General features: G+C 37.7%; 1 protein-coding gene across 2 annotated transcripts in view; it reads left to right on the top strand.

Moving 5' to 3' along the window:
- The window catches only part of furina (furin (paired basic amino acid cleaving enzyme) a), a 90976-nt gene that overhangs the window by 61477 nt on the left and 12769 nt on the right, over positions 1–16730 (top strand). For both annotated transcript variants that reach the window (XM_081359676.1, XM_081359677.1), the window contains exons 7-12: positions 3796–3884; positions 8519–8691; positions 11484–11696; positions 15252–15352; positions 15717–15820; positions 16075–16192. In XM_081359676.1, coding sequence (XP_081215802.1) covers positions 3796–3884; positions 8519–8691; positions 11484–11696; positions 15252–15352; positions 15717–15820; positions 16075–16192 — 798 coding nt within the window. The remainder of the gene's footprint in view (positions 1–3795; positions 3885–8518; positions 8692–11483; positions 11697–15251; positions 15353–15716; positions 15821–16074; positions 16193–16730) is intronic.

Consider the following 16730-nt stretch of genomic DNA (forward strand, 5'->3'; position numbering starts at 1 on the left):
ACATGAGGGTAAATGACAGATTATTTAAATTTTTTGTTTAAATTAACCCTTTATTATCCCTTTCCCATCACATCTGTTGTCTTTACATGTTTTGCATGACATTGCACTTCTAGCAAAAGCTATTTAAAATATAGTTCCAATTGGCTCACTCATTATCTCTTCCATATGTAAAGAATAGTTTGCTTGGTTGCGTCTACAAACTTTTTGGATGACTTCCTGTGGAGGAGATGCCAAACAGTCATCCAGCCCAGAATAATCCTGTTCTTATAAGAACTGAGCTGTATGTCAAGAGCAGTACGTTTGCAGGTTTGAATCCTCTCAAGGTTATATAAAGGTCCAAACCGGATGTCTTAGTAAAAACGCCTGTGGTGTTGGAGAAAGCAGATGGTCTAGCGTGTCCTACATTGACTGATTTTCTTCTGTTATATGAAGCAGAAATACAGCAAATCAGCATATTAGAGCGATTTCTGAAGGATCATGTGACACTGAAGACTGGTGTAATCATGCTGAAAATTCAGCTTTGTCATCAAAGGAATAAATTACATTTTTACATTTGCTTTCAAAAATATTCACAAAGAAAACGGTTAATTAAAGTCGTTGTCATATTTCACAATAATTACCTGTTTTTTTAGTTTTTAGTTTTACATGTTTGATAAGTAGTGTAAAATGTGTTTCGACTTGCTCATTACTGGGCTCACACATAACCTACAGTTTCAGAATTTTATAGAAAACTGCTCAGGTTTCCGCACGATTCGAGTTCTACACATCTGCCTCTTGCCTGCTCATTTATGAGATGTTTTGCCTAATTTTATTATGCTTTTTCAGCTGCCAGTGTAAAAGTGTATTACTCTCAGCTCTGTAAAAGTCCGTTTAAATCAGCAGAATTTTGCCGAGATTTTTTAATTTTTGTCCTCCCAAAATCAGTGCAGGAAATGCAATGGTCTGCACATTCCTTCCGGACCTGCTAGATTCAATCTGAAATGGCAATAAAACTCTTATATTTGTCCAGGCTTTACATCTATCAGACAGCTCAGTAGTGGCATATCTCACTCTCAATCTCAACATCAGAAACCTGCATCTGTATAGCTTTAAAGTGAGTCAGCATGGGGGGAAGGCAATGCAAGGTGTCTCACCAAACTAAACCTTCAGCATTAAACCATCCAGCCACGACAACAGCCCATGAATTTGGATGCAGTCACGTACAATTATCACGTACACAAGAACAGCACTTTTCGAGGTTCAAGCCAGAGGATAATTCACAGTTATTAAAGAACAGTGGTGGGTTGGGAATTGAGAAATCCCACGGTTATAATTTAAGCTACTGAAATCTATATCTTGTTCAGGTGCATGGGAGACGCATCGATTATCGATAGGAGTCTATTGAATCACATTTTAGTTTAAAATGCATTAGAAAGGGCAAGTCAGGTTAGTGTCACTACATTGCTGTTCAGTCAGTGAATAAATGCAAATGCTTGCAATATGTCTGCACAAATTCAGTCATCCAGTGCATTTGCATTGTAGAAATGTGTCGAGGAGCATCTGGACTAGTTTTTCATTTTGAACATGTCACTCATCCATGCATCATTGGGGACAGTTGGAGAATGGTGAACATTTACCACATTTATCTTCATCAAATTGTGATGTTTTGAGACAGGCAGATTGCCAGTATATGTATAGTTAAATACAAATTAAAATTGTGTAATGTAAAGCAATGTTTTGAAATAAATAAATAATAGTGTAGTATATATCAAGACTCCATATGCAAAAGCCGCCACCTCCGTCAATCGATGATAGATAACGATATTGAGCGAATGCTCTTCGCACATAGTGTACGATCATCAAATACTTTCGCTTCAAACCCGCTAAATCCCAGCCTCAGCCCATTCAGAAATTCATTGTACAAGCAAAAGCCTCGAAGTTCAAAGAACCAATCAGAAGATGCTAATCGAATCATGTGATTTCAAGATGAATGATGGTGTACATATGAGCTGCAAGTTTTTATCCAGTTTAAAGAGATTTTTAACTAAACAAGATGGAGGAGTGTGATGAAATGGATGAACCTGTGGTACTGTAGTTTCAGTCACTGGCAAAAGGAAACATCATCAACCTCGTAATTCTGTCCGTTCTAAGGCTAAAGAAAACCGTTACAGTGGCAATGACAGGATTTTGGGAGTAGCATGTAAACACAACAGTGTTTCGTGTGATACTGTTACTCTGACAGAAACGGACATAAGCTACATTAAAGAACAGCTCTATTCTTTCCATGATAAAGTGAAACATGACGCCGACTTAGAGGTTTTTGCAAAAAAAAAAACACACACAAGGACAATCAAATTAGTTAAATACTAATGAATTGACTTAGTGGCATTTCAATAACTGACTAATAACCTTTTCATTGCCATTTAAGTGAAGTTACTGAACCTAAACATAGGCCTGATAAAAATGCTTATTTAAAAGAGAGGTTTTTGCATCTGAAGTCTTCATATGTAATGTATGTATAAAAGTTAAATAAACATATGAAATAAAAAGAATATTATGTAAATATTTTATTTAACTTGTATATACATCAAGTCCACATATTTTGTCCCACAAAGATTTATCACTAAAATGTAAAATGCAATATAAATGATGATATTTAATCGTATTTACGTCATGTGCACACTTGTTTTGTAATCTTGCATTCACTCAAACAAATACCCTCTTGTAATTTTAACGATCCGCAAGCTTGGTTCCCATAAAACCTCCTCCTTTTGGATGTAATCTAGGTCCCATGATCCTCCTTATTGCAGGACTGAGTATGTCTGAGACATTAGCCTCACTGATCGCATGCTTGCTATGAATGGACCGATGACTGCAGGGGTTCTCCTGGGATTTCACTGATCCTTCCTCTGTGCTGTTTAACTCTGTGTTTAGCCTTCATTGCTCTCTTGACTTTTATATGTTTGCTGACCCGGCAGATTATTGTGACACAGACGCTGTGGATTTATGCTTGAATCCATCACCGTCTCAGATGCTTGGATGTGGTGCAATGAGTGTAGAATCTGTTTGTTAGTAATGTCAAAAAAAAAAAGTTTAGTTGGAGCTACAGTGCAAATTCAAACAAGTTTAAAATTTGTAGTATTTCTTCTGTGTTGAAAAGGCTAAATATAATATTAGAATGCATTTGGATAGTGATCTAGGACACGTCTCTGCTCAGTCTAAAATCGTTGAGGTTCTTTAGCTGGTTCCTTGCCTTTGGTCCTCACTCATTTTTATTAAATGCATACAGCAAGTGGCATTTGCACATTGTCACAGGCTGTAATCTTATTCCTAAAAGCCACGGTTATCAGTGTGTCCCCTGCTATCATATTTAACAGATAGCCGCCTGTTTTACAGCAGGACTGAGAAAGGAGCTCTTCACACATGCAAAATAGCTATGAATAAGTCCTGCGGGATGAGAAGCTTCAGTCACCTGCTGTGAATGAGGATTAGGGCGTCTTTTTGCCCGCCCCTCGTCATCAGCACTGTAGTTTGATCCTGTTGCCAGCCGTCTTTGGCAGTACTGAGAATGTTCAATTCATGAATTGCATTCCTTCATTTATGCTTGCTCCTACTTTCTCTGCGTGTATAAAATGCATTACATTTAAATGATTTTTATTTCAAATTTGTATTTAACTCTTGATACATTTTGGTTATAATATTAAATTACATTTTATTCTGTTATGCAAGGGAATATTTTGGGAATAATGTTTTGAAAGTGTACAGAAAAGTCATCATTCAATCTCTATCTCTCTTCTTTTTATTCTTTTTTTGAAGACACGGGACACGTTGTGCTGGAGAAGTTGCTGCTGTTGCCAACAATGGCATCTGTGGTGTCGGAGTGGCATACAATGCCAAGATCGGAGGTGAGTTGGTGTATTTAAACATACATTTATCGTGTTTTATCACGTACAGTCTATTGTCAGCACACACCCTGCCCTTACTAATGTTTGAATTGCAAAACACCTCAGTGAAGCATCCAATTAGCTTTGCATTCAGATTAGCCCTGTCTCTGTCCATTAAACTGTATGATAACTCTTCCTCCTCTCCGTACTGAGAGCACTTCAGAAGAGGAACTCCATTAGTGATGGCTTCATGAGCTCAAGTGGGACAGTTATCACAGGCTCCAGCACAGGTCCCTTTGCGCCAACGATTTGGACGCTAGCATATGTAATCCTTTTAATTGGCTGAGGTGATTTTATCCTTTTCGGTGCAGATTTTCTGCTGTCTACAGGCTCTTGGACTCAGGGATAAATGTCATTGATAGTGTTGTTGATAGTGACAAACGCTTTTCACACTCTCTCCAAAACAATCTCACTTTAGATTATCAATATGATAAAATGCTTCACTTTACTGGGTAAATTCACTAAAATATGCAAAATGTCATTATTAATTGTCCCCCTTATGTTGTGCAAAATACTGTTTGACTTTCTTTGGTTTAACACAAGGAGAATGTTAAGCAGAATTTATTTACTGCTCTTCTACAGTACGATAACTTCATAACGATAGCTGTTCATCACCAAAAGCTATCATATGGCTGCAAAAGAATGATAGTACACAAGCTGTATGAACTGTTTAACATTTTTTTATTGTGTTTTTTTCATGGGAAAAAAAATCACATTTGTTTGAAACAACGTGAGGTTGAGTAAATGATGACAGAATTTTCATTTTGGGTGAATTAAGTTTTACCATTTGATAGCACATTTGATGAATGACACCACAGAATAGATTATGTAACACCTTTATGTTTCTGTTTATATAACATGTATTATGAGGTCACACTGGCTCTATACAGCAGCAGCCATTATAGCATTTTTAAGCACTGACTAATCAAACAACATTTAGGTTCTGTATGTTTGGAGAGAAATTGCTTTTAAAGACACCCAGGAGATTTTGGTGTTTTTTTATTCTATTTATTTTAAACTTTGACTTTGAAACACACAGCACTCTACCTTGTATGTTTTTTCCCATTTATAATTTTTGCTGGTGATTGTTATAAGAGGTGTTCACCTAGCATCACTAAAGCAATGACCATTTTGTCAGAACCTCTAGTTTGCATGTTTTGTTTAGTTGTCTGATGTTTTTCCCCTACGGGAGAATTGCAATCTCCATTTTACAAAAAAATAAAAAAAAGTGATTCTCAATTTATCCAGAATCGTACAGCTCTAATGCATCATAAAATAACAGCACACACCTTTCCTCAAAAAATTGCATGATTTAACGTATCACTCACGCCCATAATACAAACAGGGTGCAGGGTGACTTGCATTTAATACTTGCGTTTAGGGATTTGAACGAACCTCTAAGAATAAGCTATAGTAAATTACTAGTAATAAACGCAAGTCACCCTGCGCTGATGTGACACATTATACGTATGAATGATACGTTAAATCATGCAATTTTCTGACAAGAGGTGAGAGTTGTTATTTTATGATGCAAGATGCATTTGAATTTGATGCAATTTGGCTAATTAAAATGGGCAAAAAAGGAGAACAATGGCAGGATTTTATATTCTCAAAAACATTTCTTAAGAATGTTCTTATCTTTGTTCTTAAGTTTGTTCTAAAGACAAAACTTAAGAATTTTAATTCCTGAAAAAATGCTCTTAAAAATCATCGTAAATAACCCATTAGAGTTATGATAACCTCCACCTTGCCTTAAATAAATTCCCAAAGGTATGATGTTTAATACATTTATTGAGTTGTTTCAAATATTAAGCAACACAACATAACACTAGCTATATATAATACATATTAATATTACATTGGATCTGCAAAGCGAGTAAAGTGACTGATCGAGATGGATGTGCCGAATACCCTTTCGGCAGTTTTCATTGGTTTGATCAGCAAGTCTGCCATACAGTATGAAAACACCAAAGTGCGGGTGGGTGGGCTCTGTTGACAGATCTTGTTTTTTTCAGGGACTAAATATATGCTACATTTCAAATCTTCCCTTTTATGCAGAAAGATAATGCATTATGGGTAATGTGTATTTCTTTTCTGTCAGCTTTGTTTTTCTCTAAAGCAGCTGTTTTTGAATTAGCCTCCTAATGAGAAGCAGTGAAGGATAAATCTTCCTGGGCCCAGTTTCACCTTCAATCCAGGGGGAAATCTTTGCTTAATAAGCAGCAGATACTTATAATATATAATATATACACACACATACAGTGTGTGTGTGTGTGTGTGTCTATAGATGCCTTATTAGCGGTTGTTTCTATGGGCCATATTGTAACAGTCAAAGCCGGTCCGTGAACATTCGAGAGCAATTTGACTGAGCGTCTGCAGCCGTATTTAGACACATGTTACTATCTATATCTGCAATAGACTTCAGCAGATGATATTATAAACTAACACAATACAAGACAAAGGCATCAGCTAACACGACATTAAAAAGTTACCATAGTAAAAGTTAAAACATTAAAACGTACCATAGCAAAAACCTGTAATAGTGAGTACTTAAAAACACAAAGCAATACATTTTCACCAGTGAAATGTTATCCCATTTCTGGGATGTTGTGGCATCATTGATTCTTACTGTGAGTGACGACACGCTGAACGATTCCAAGATGCCGGGCGTGCCAATGTGTCTGGACTGGTCGAATGTGGCACCGATGTATTTATGGCAGATACTACTTCTAATGTACCATGGGGACAGAAGGCAGAGAGAACTGGAGGTCTTTGGATAGCTGACCCATAACATCAGCCCAAACTGGCAGGCAGTGCTTCTGCTAGAGGAAGGCTGAATGTGGAGATGGCAGCGCACTAGCAGAGATGGCACACAACACGGCTAATTCCTCTGCCAGAACTCATCAAGAGAGAATATTGTTTTGAAAGATTTAGAGTACATTTGTTCAAATTTGCTTTATAAAGAATAAACCTGAGGTTTCATGTTGCATTTTTGAGGGGACGTAGATTATTTGTATTTACCAAGTCTGAATAAAAAATTCCCTTCTTTTGTTGCCACAGTGCGTCCGTGTATATCTGTTATGCCTTTCTCATTTCCTGGGAAGTAATCATAGCCAGCTCTCTCTTTGTCCTGTGGGGATATTTGGGACTTTTGGAATGCAGATATGGCATAGTAACATAGTCTTTCCAAGATGCTGTGCTGTATTTTTCTGTAGTTGTTGTCGGTTTGTTTGCAGTACTGTCTGCACCAATGCTCTCAGATTGCTTTGGAAACCCTGAAAGGACTGAACTTTTGTTTATTTGCACTAACCCGTATGAGGGCAACCTTGAGTAACCTCGCCCCCTTGTGTATCAAAGGAGTGATTCACATTGTTTTGAAGATGTTTGACTCTGATTTCTCATCTTTACCACTTTAAAAACTAAGAGCTTTGGGCAGAATGTGCTCTCTTTTTTTTTTATTCGAGGCTGAGATAACGTTCTGATGCTGGGATCACAATAACTCAACACCTCTGACATTTTTGGACCAAACGCTCTGGCTCGTTCCCAAACCCACAATTCGGTTTAAGATTCCCTTTTGTACAGGGAAGTGGAAAAAGATAAGATGGTCTCCTCTGTTGTGAAGCATCTGTGAAGGGATGTTTGAAAGGGAAGAATGTAGCCGCTTGTCACCTTTGAATGAACTCCAAATTCGAACACGAGATTGCATACACTCATCCTTTTACTTTTAAAAGAACTTTTATATGCAGCACTATCTGTTTGTGCACCTCGTTCCTTTCATGCTGCAAGTTATAAACAGCAGAAATATCTCTATCAGATGGGGGTTTTAGTAGGGTTATTCAAAGGTTTCTTTGTATTCAGCTTTTCTGTATGTTTAGTTATGTTGCATAACTATTTGATATGTTATTTATTTATTTATTTATTTTCAGTTAGGACATTAAATTGTTCAAAATGAACAGTAAAGACATTTATAATGTTGCAAAATAGTTTTATTTCAAATAAATGCCGTTTTTGTGAACTTTCTATTTATCAAAGGATCCTATAAAAATGTATCACAGTTTTCATTCAAAGGATTTTAGCATTGATAATAAATGTTTCTTGAGCAGTAAATCCGCATATTAGAATGATTTCTGAAGGATCATATTAAAGTAGGAAACAGTTTTTTAAAATTGCAATAATATTTTACAATATTACTGTTTTTACTGTATCCTTTTATCAAATATATATAGCCTTGGTGAACATAAGAGACTTCTTTCAAAAACATTAAAACATGTTACCAGTTCTTAATATAGCCCTCTGTAGCATTTTTTTTTTTTTTGGCATCTGAATTCTGCATTTTTACTAATATCACTGTAAATCTACATATTATGGAATCCATTTCCCCTAACATCCCATCTAAATGTGAAATGCTTGTAATGGCCATCCCCTATCATGTGGCAGTTTTCACAACAATTCTTAACCTTTTATCATCTCATCTAAATAGAGGTATTACAATAATCATTGCAAAAATAATTTAGTATTTGAAGTATTTAAAGTATTTGTTCATAATTTGCTCTCTGTCCTATGCTTTAATGTGTATGATGTTTTGTGTTTTGCAGGTGTGCGTATGTTGGATGGAGAGGTCACTGATGTGGTGGAAGCTCAGTCCCTTAGTCTCAACCCAAATCACATCGACATCTACAGCGCCAGCTGGGGACCCGAAGATGACGGCAAAACGGTGGACGGACCTGCAAAGTTGGCCAAAGAGGCTTTCCTACGTGGTGTATTAGAGGTTTGGCATCTCTTTAATCTCAACTTGTTGCACTTTGTCATTTAGCTGATGATCAGAAACACTATTCTTCACTTTTGCCTCATTTTATTTTATGCTGGAAGGCTATTTATATCCCTTCTCTAAAACTTTTACACCTCTCTGCACATTAGAGTTAAATTGGCTTGTATTACTGTACCTTTAAGACTTATCTGAATAGTACGTATATGCAAATGTTAGTTATTAAAAATGAAAAAGCTGTCATGATTTACTAATTTTCTATTTAGATTGAAAAGAGATCATTTTTACTTCCTTTAGAAGGGACTGAATGCTATGCAAAATAATTAATTACAAAAATTTGAGGCTGTTTATTTATTTGTAAACCAAAGTACCAGTGCTTGGTACGAAGTCTAATTTTTTCATTAGGGTGGACTAGGCAGGAAGTTTTGCTCTGTGAATGTCTACATAAAACCCATTTCAAAAGAGCAAAGAAAAGGTCCTGTTTTCCATGACTTGTACAATTGCTTCTGTGACTCATGAGCTATTTTCACTGTTTCCTGCCATTATCTACATCAGTTGGTCTTTGTCACAAACAGTAGATGTGCTTTCATTGATATTCTTGTGCTGAAATGGTCCTATCTGAGCCTGTATTTGCCTCTAAATCTTGAACTTTTACCAGCAGCGTCATTTAGAGGGTAGAAATTTGTGGTTCAAATTATTATTTTTTTTCTTATTTGCTTTGAAGTTAGCGATGTCAGGGTGGCTTTGGAAGGGATGAACTGTATTTGATATTGCTACACTTCATTTGCGAGTGCCTTGAGTCATAAAAGCACTTACTAGTCAGAGTGAAGTTTGTTTAATTTAGAATGTCACATTAAATGGCAATTCTAACTGAGACATCTTCATGCAGATTTTCCAGAGCGTGAACAGTATTGACATTCTTAATACCTAATTACTTAACGCCATTTGAGCTAAACTGCTATCATGCGTGGGGTAACGGAACTGCATTAGTTTTAGCCCTTCACTCACACACGAACGTGCACCGGGGTTGTAAAACTGGCTGTCGGCCAATAAAAGGACAATGGAAGAGAGTCGTGCCAAGATGCTACCTACTGCATTGTCTATAGGAGCAGACTTTTTATAGAAACATTATGGGAGACGACTATGTCAGATTGATGTGCATCACTTAAAGGGATAGTTCTTCCCAAAAATGTCAATTCTGTCATCATTTACTCACCCTCATGTCGTAGCAAACCACTATGACTTACTTGTTTGTATGGAACACCAAAAACTGACAATTTTCGGATTTGTTTGTTTGTTTGCTTTTTGGCTTTTTTTGTTGTTGTTGTTGTTGCTTTGTTTAATTTTTACAGTTGAATTATTAAAATATTCTCTTTTGAAGATAGAACGTCAAACAGGTTTGGAATGACATCGGGGTGAGTAAGTGATGAAAGAATTGAAGTGAAGAAAATTCACGTTCATGGAAACATGTAAGCTATGCATTAAATATTACAACTGTGTAAAAAGACTGTATTTCATAGTCTAAGACAAAGATACTATCATTAAACAGGCCCCTGAATGGCATATTAAAGTTGGTTTAATTTATCATTGGTCAACAGCAAAAGCGTTGTGACAACATTTTAAATTGTACAACAAATATTTCAAAATGTCCTTTGATATCAGTAGATTCACAGCATCCGCTGACATATGGGGAAACTCAAGTGTGCAAGCGCTCAACCACAACTGCTTTACTTATTTTAAAATGATCACTGTCGTTCTTTTTTTCTCCATTTACATAGTTTGATTATCCCTTAGTCGGTGTTAAGATACCACTTTAATATTCAACAATATTCAGAGGTATTTATTGATGTTTCACTGTAACCAGTGAAAATATAAAGTTTTAAATAGGTGTTAGAGATACCAAATATAAAAATCTTTTTTTAACCTATTACACAGAATAGCACAGTGTTTTTCCCATCCATATTTATTTATATTTTCTAGTCATTGTTACATGCGTGTACTAGCAGTCAGATTTGTTTGGTGAACAAGATCCATTTTGTGTGGGGAAAAGGCCAATGCAAATGTGGCTCTGGTCTGTGTAAACACCCTCACTGAATGGATGCCCACAATCAAGCAGGTGTGTGCTGTAACCGAGAGCAAACTCTGAAAGACGGAGCCAAACGTTGCACTGCAGACTTTTATTTGGTGCATTGTTGAAATTGTAAGGTACAGTAATGACCGTAAAAAAAAGACAACGATTAAAGGTATCGAGCAAACAGCATCTGAATCTAATTATTTGCACTGCTGCCCTTTCCTTGTGGCAACATGGTGAAATGAAAGTCGCGGCTATTGAAATATGCCTTGTTAATGTGGTGCGTGCATTTTTCACAAGCTTATTATCAGTTCTGACAGTTTGCTTTTGTATTACTGTGCTTCATCTGAGAAGCAGACCACAAGAGCCCGGTGCTGTTTGTGTCTTTCATTTGCGCATGAAAATAAACATGCATGATAAATGACTTGAGAACATTAGCTTTGTTCCACAAGGTCCTTTCAAAATCATCTGGCCTGGCAATCGAAACCATGATAGTGCTTTTAATAGTCCATGACACTGAAAATCCTTTCTGGGAGACAATACTTTCCAGACTCCACTCATCACAAATAGTATCCACTTGTTTGAGTACTGTCCCCGGTAATCCTTCCATCTCAGACTTGGCAGCGCAGTGCTCGAATCTGGCTCTCAACATCTTAACGGCATTTGATTGGGCTTGCATGAAGGGAAATGCATCTGAGTGACTGTTTCTTCTCCCAAATTCTAGGGCCGCGGAGGACGGGGGTCCATCTTCGTGTGGGCTTCGGGGAACGGCGGCCGCGAGAAGGACAGCTGCAATTGTGACGGCTACACCAATAGCATCTACACGCTGTCGATCAGCAGCAGCACGCAGAACGGCAACGTGCCCTGGTACAGCGAGGCCTGTTCGTCCACCCTCGCCACAACCTACAGCAGTGGAGGCCTCAATGAGAAACAGATTGTGAGTCTCTTTCTCTCTCCGCCTCCAGATAATCAGCACCAGTTATCCTTTAATTGAAGAAGTGGCATAGCTAATCTAATCCAAAAATAAAGGATCTGAAAACAGTTGGAGTTCTGAAGATAAACTGCCAAGACAATTTATTAAGAATTGTTGCAGCGTCTTTAAAGTTCTTACAGGCTTTTTGGCTGTCAATGAATACTGCGGTCACTAGTGAGGGGGAAAGATAGAAGCTTTTGTCTTCATGGCCCTTTAAGTGCTTTTCCAAGCCTTACTCTGTTTAAAAGCCTTAAAAAACACGGATGTTCTTGTGAATCAAAACCATAACCTCTAACTATCACACATGGTTTGTGTTTGCGCTTAATGATGATTATGTCAAGCATCACAATTTTTATTGTTTATACTTACAAACCCCAGCTCCGAGCATTTCACCGTGTCCTCCTAACCAGACAAAGCGACAAGCCATAAAAGTTACAGTATCTCTTCCTTGTAAATCAAATTGTGCAGCATGTTAAGGAGAGGTGTTCTATTACTTTAAATATCATACTTACAATTTTGGCCTGTCAGATGATAAAATTGGAAAAAAGGTAATTGGAAGACCATATAGAGACCAGAATATCATGGAGATTTTTAGGTGGCAACTTGATCCTGTAGGCAACTACCCAGGGGCCAGATTCACACATGTTCTAAAATATTTCCTCAAGGGTATCTTGTTTTTCTTAATAATGAAATGACAGACTTTTGGTGATTTCAGATTGTATGGCGGTTCTTACCGAAGACTCGCAAATCAACTCAATGCCATCGTTTTCCACTGCTTGGAGATTACTGTAATAATCTAAATAAGCACACACACTATTTTTGTTGTGACTGGCTTGGCGAGCGATCAGTGTCACCATTTTTAATGTGACTTGTTTAAATAGTTCTTTTTAAATAACCTGTCTCAAGACGGACAGGCTATTGCTTTCATTTGCCCTCCGTCTTTCTTGCGTCTCCTGTGTATGTGCTGAAAATTCTGCCGTAATTTGATCAAATTACACATTGCTGGGTGTTCGATTTTTTTAGAGTCACTATTTGCTTTAAAAAGTCTTTTAAAGTGTCAATGACGTCATACATATCGTACAACCAGAGATACTGCTTTACGGCAATCCTTCAGTCACTTTGGTGCGTTCGCGCTCTGCACTTTCTTTTCACTCGAGGCATCGACAACACAGCTGACACAGGTAAATACACGTGCTAGAAGAGTTTTTGTTTTGTTTGTTTCTGGTCCCGCTTCGGATGCCACGATGCCATCAAGCGGTATCTCTGGTCGTAATCAGTCCTTCACTGACCAATCAGCGTTCATTAGCAGAATGCTAGCGTGTTATGGGCAACAACAACTCAACTTGTAAGAAATCGAAAGGACATAAGTACTCGTTCATTCAACTTTCGACCTATAACCCATGTTGAACTTGCAAAACCTACAATCAAATCTGAGATTTCTTAACGGCAATCAGGTGAAAGAGACAAATTTAGCCGTCTAGCCCCATAGACTCCCATTCATTTTGCACTCATGGGTGATCGCCCCCAGTGGAACTCTGGTGGAACTACAACCAAAATTCGGTACAATAGGACTTAATAGGGAGTGGGAAGGCTCTCCGTAGACGGGTTCTGGTCCAATTCTCACCATTAACTTACTTTCAAAAATGACATTTGCCTGAATAAACTCCTAATTACTGCTTATTAATAGTTAGTAAGGTAGTTTAGGTATTGGGTAGGATTAAGGGATGTAGAATTTGGTCATGCAGAATAAGGCATTAATATGTGCTTTATACATACTAATAAACAATATCCTAGTAATATGGATGCTAATAAGCAACTAGTTAATAGTGAGAATTGGACCCTAAACTAAAGTGTTACCTTTATATGTAGCTAGTGTTATGTTGTAATGATTACAACAATTGAAACAACCCAATAAACTCATTAAACGTCTTACCTTTCAGAATTTAAAACAAGTTCGAGGTTATCCAACTTAATTAATTACGATGGTTTTTCAGAGCTTTTCATGAATATAAATTATTTCACATCTAAGTAACATCTAAGTAACCCCAAAGCAACACCCTGGCATAGTGTCGATGGCATTTACATGAGCAAGCAACCCTTTCGTGTTCTTCAGAAAATGTTCAACTCTATTTTCAAAACATGAATATCCTTGTGATTCAAAACAATACCTCACTGTCATAGCATGAAATTTTCTTTTGCTCCTTTTTCGGTTTTGTTTCCTTACCCGGCTCAGTGCCGACCGAGGCACACACCCAAGCATTGTTTTCATAACCGGCTGTGCCTGACTGAGTCATCCATTGTCCAGCATTCAAGACACAGACACTACTGTTCACAATGGAGGTGTGCTTCTAAAGGACAGAAGCCTGATATAACCACTGTTTTCCTTGCAGCAGAGACTCTGCTAGGCGATATCCCTCTCCTGTGGTCTCCCACGATTCATTTTTAAGTGTACAAATGCTGAATTCTCCTGTCATCGCTCCTGTCATTCAGACTCTGCCATTTTTAGCAATTAGTCACGCAAGGAGGTCTGTCGCAGTCAGTGCACATCCTATGATGCCTGGCTTTTTAAGTGTCACCCATCAACCCTTTTGTGTTTGAATTTGTCTAGCTTTGTCTCAGCTCTGTCTGTGTGACCCTGAGGGCTTAAAGATGCTGCGCTTTTTACCCTGAAGTGTCGAAAATGTCAAACATTTAACTGAACCACCTGGGTCACTTTACGGGCTTAAACTAAATGATTTTTTCTGAAGAATATGTGATGCTGCTTGCCCATGCAGATGCTATGCTGTTGTTTGCTAAGGCATTGGTTTGCAGTTGCTAGGAAGTTCTGGGTGGTTGCCTACCGGCCTGAGTGGAAAGAGCCCAGTTTCCAAGTCTCTATGAAAATCTGGTCCCCAGTCTGGGTTTTTTTGTTTTGTTTTTTCACATAATTTGTCTGCTAAAATTGAAAGGCGAAAACAGTCACATCAAAATCTGATACACTAAGTGTTATGTGTTTGTTCGAATCCCTGATTGTAAGTAAGATCAATAATAATAGAGATGCTAGACACCATTAGCAAGATTGTTAAAGGAGTCATAAATGGGAAAAAGTTTTCCCTGATTTTTTGACACACTACCGGTCAAACGTTTGAATTAATTAAGGTTTTTAAAATTATTTTTAAGATCTTATCATCTCTTATCATCACTAAGGCTGCATTTATTTCATGAAAAAATAAAGTAGAATGTGATGTAAATGAAGTCCTTAAAGACTTTTTTGTTTGACGAGACGCACGTCTCTTTAAAAATGGTGTGTTTAAACCAGAAGGCTAAAGTCATTGTAGAAAATGGCATTTTATTACACAAATATGACAGTTTTTGATGTAAAAGTCCTACTAATATTATAAGTGCACCTCAGGATAAAATAATTTTGAGAAATGCAGTGACTTCATTGTCATGTTGGTATTGTGTTCCCTTCTGGAATAATTCGATTTTCCCATCATATCAGTGATGTGAAATGTTGTCTCGCTCTATTTCCTGTTTCAGGTTACTACAGACCTCAGGCAGAAGTGCACAGACTCCCACACAGGCACCTCTGCCTCGGCCCCACTGGCGGCAGGAATCATCGCCCTCACCCTTGAGGCCAAGTAAGTCGTCCGAGGCGTGTTTGTTCTGTCCTCGAGCGAGGTCATATTTCTTCCAGCTCTTTGAGTGACCGGAGGCTTTTAAAATAAAATGGTTACTGGCTAGATTGGCAGACTGGAATTAACCTTCAAATTCTCATTTGAATCAAATGCATGCATTGAGCGGCAGTTTTTACTTATATAGTTTTAAATGAATTCATCCTCAACAATATAACCTTTATGACTCTACCTGTAGCTATCAGTGACCTTTCTAAAAGGGCAGAAGAGATTATCTTGGAGAGCTGCGAAGCATGCAGGCAGTTTTGAGTTTCGTTCCACCATGTATCTCACGTTTGAAAGACACTAACAGTTTGACTTCTCTCTGCAGTAAAAACCTAACCTGGAGAGACATGCAGCATCTGGTTGTGAGGACGTCAAACCCTGCCCACCTCAGCACCAATGACTGGAAGATAAATGGAGTGGGTCGCCGAGGTAAAAGCCCATCTCGTTGCTTTTCATTGCTCCCTCCCTTTTCCTTTCCCTGCGGTTTTTCTTTCCACTTTCCAGCTGCTTGAACATTTTGTGATGTAATCGATAACATTATCATTGGCTGCACCAATCTGCAAACAGCTCTGGATCTCTTAATGATATCAGCCTCTTTTATTCACCTCTTTACTTATAATGTCAGTCTTTTAAACTGCCTTTATAGTTACTTTCAACAGTATTGATTTTTCTCTGTCTTACAGTAAGCCATTCTTATGGATACGGTCTGCTGGATGCTGGGGCTATAGTATCTCTGGCAAAGAACTGGACAAATGTTGGACCTCAGCAGAAGTGTGTCCTTTCCCTGGTGTCTGAGCCCATGTAGGTTAAACCCTCTAAACTAGATCACAGGCTTAAAGGGGTTGGTTCACCAAAAGAGGGCAATTCTGTCGTCATTTTCTCACCTTCATGTTCATCCAAACCCATAGGAGATTTTAGACCGAATGTTCGCTCTGCTGTTGTCCATAGTGAAACCATCCAGTGGCCAGGGATTGCCGATCTTTAAAAAACACACAAAAAATACACCATAAAGTAGTCCGAAACCAAGCTTAACATGTTTAGTCTTCATTCACTTTCATTGCATAGATAAAGGCCTGATTTTTGTGGTGCAGAAAATGCAGACGGAATCTCGGAAATATAGTCTTAAAAATTTTGTATTTCGTAGAATTTGAACATTTTTGAATGATGTTAATCAAAAATACTTCCGATTCCTGGTTTAGTCCAATTATCAAACCACCAAAAAAAATAGATTAGAATTCCATTGTAACATCATTAATGCATTTTGATTTAATCATTGCAGAGTAAAAGTTTTGTTTTATTTATTTTTATTTTGAATGGTAGTGTTTATGTGTGATATTAT

Source organism: Scardinius erythrophthalmus (assembly GCF_964197995.2).
Source record: "Scardinius erythrophthalmus genome assembly, chromosome: 2".
Taxonomy (NCBI): Eukaryota; Metazoa; Chordata; class Actinopteri; order Cypriniformes; family Leuciscidae; genus Scardinius; species Scardinius erythrophthalmus.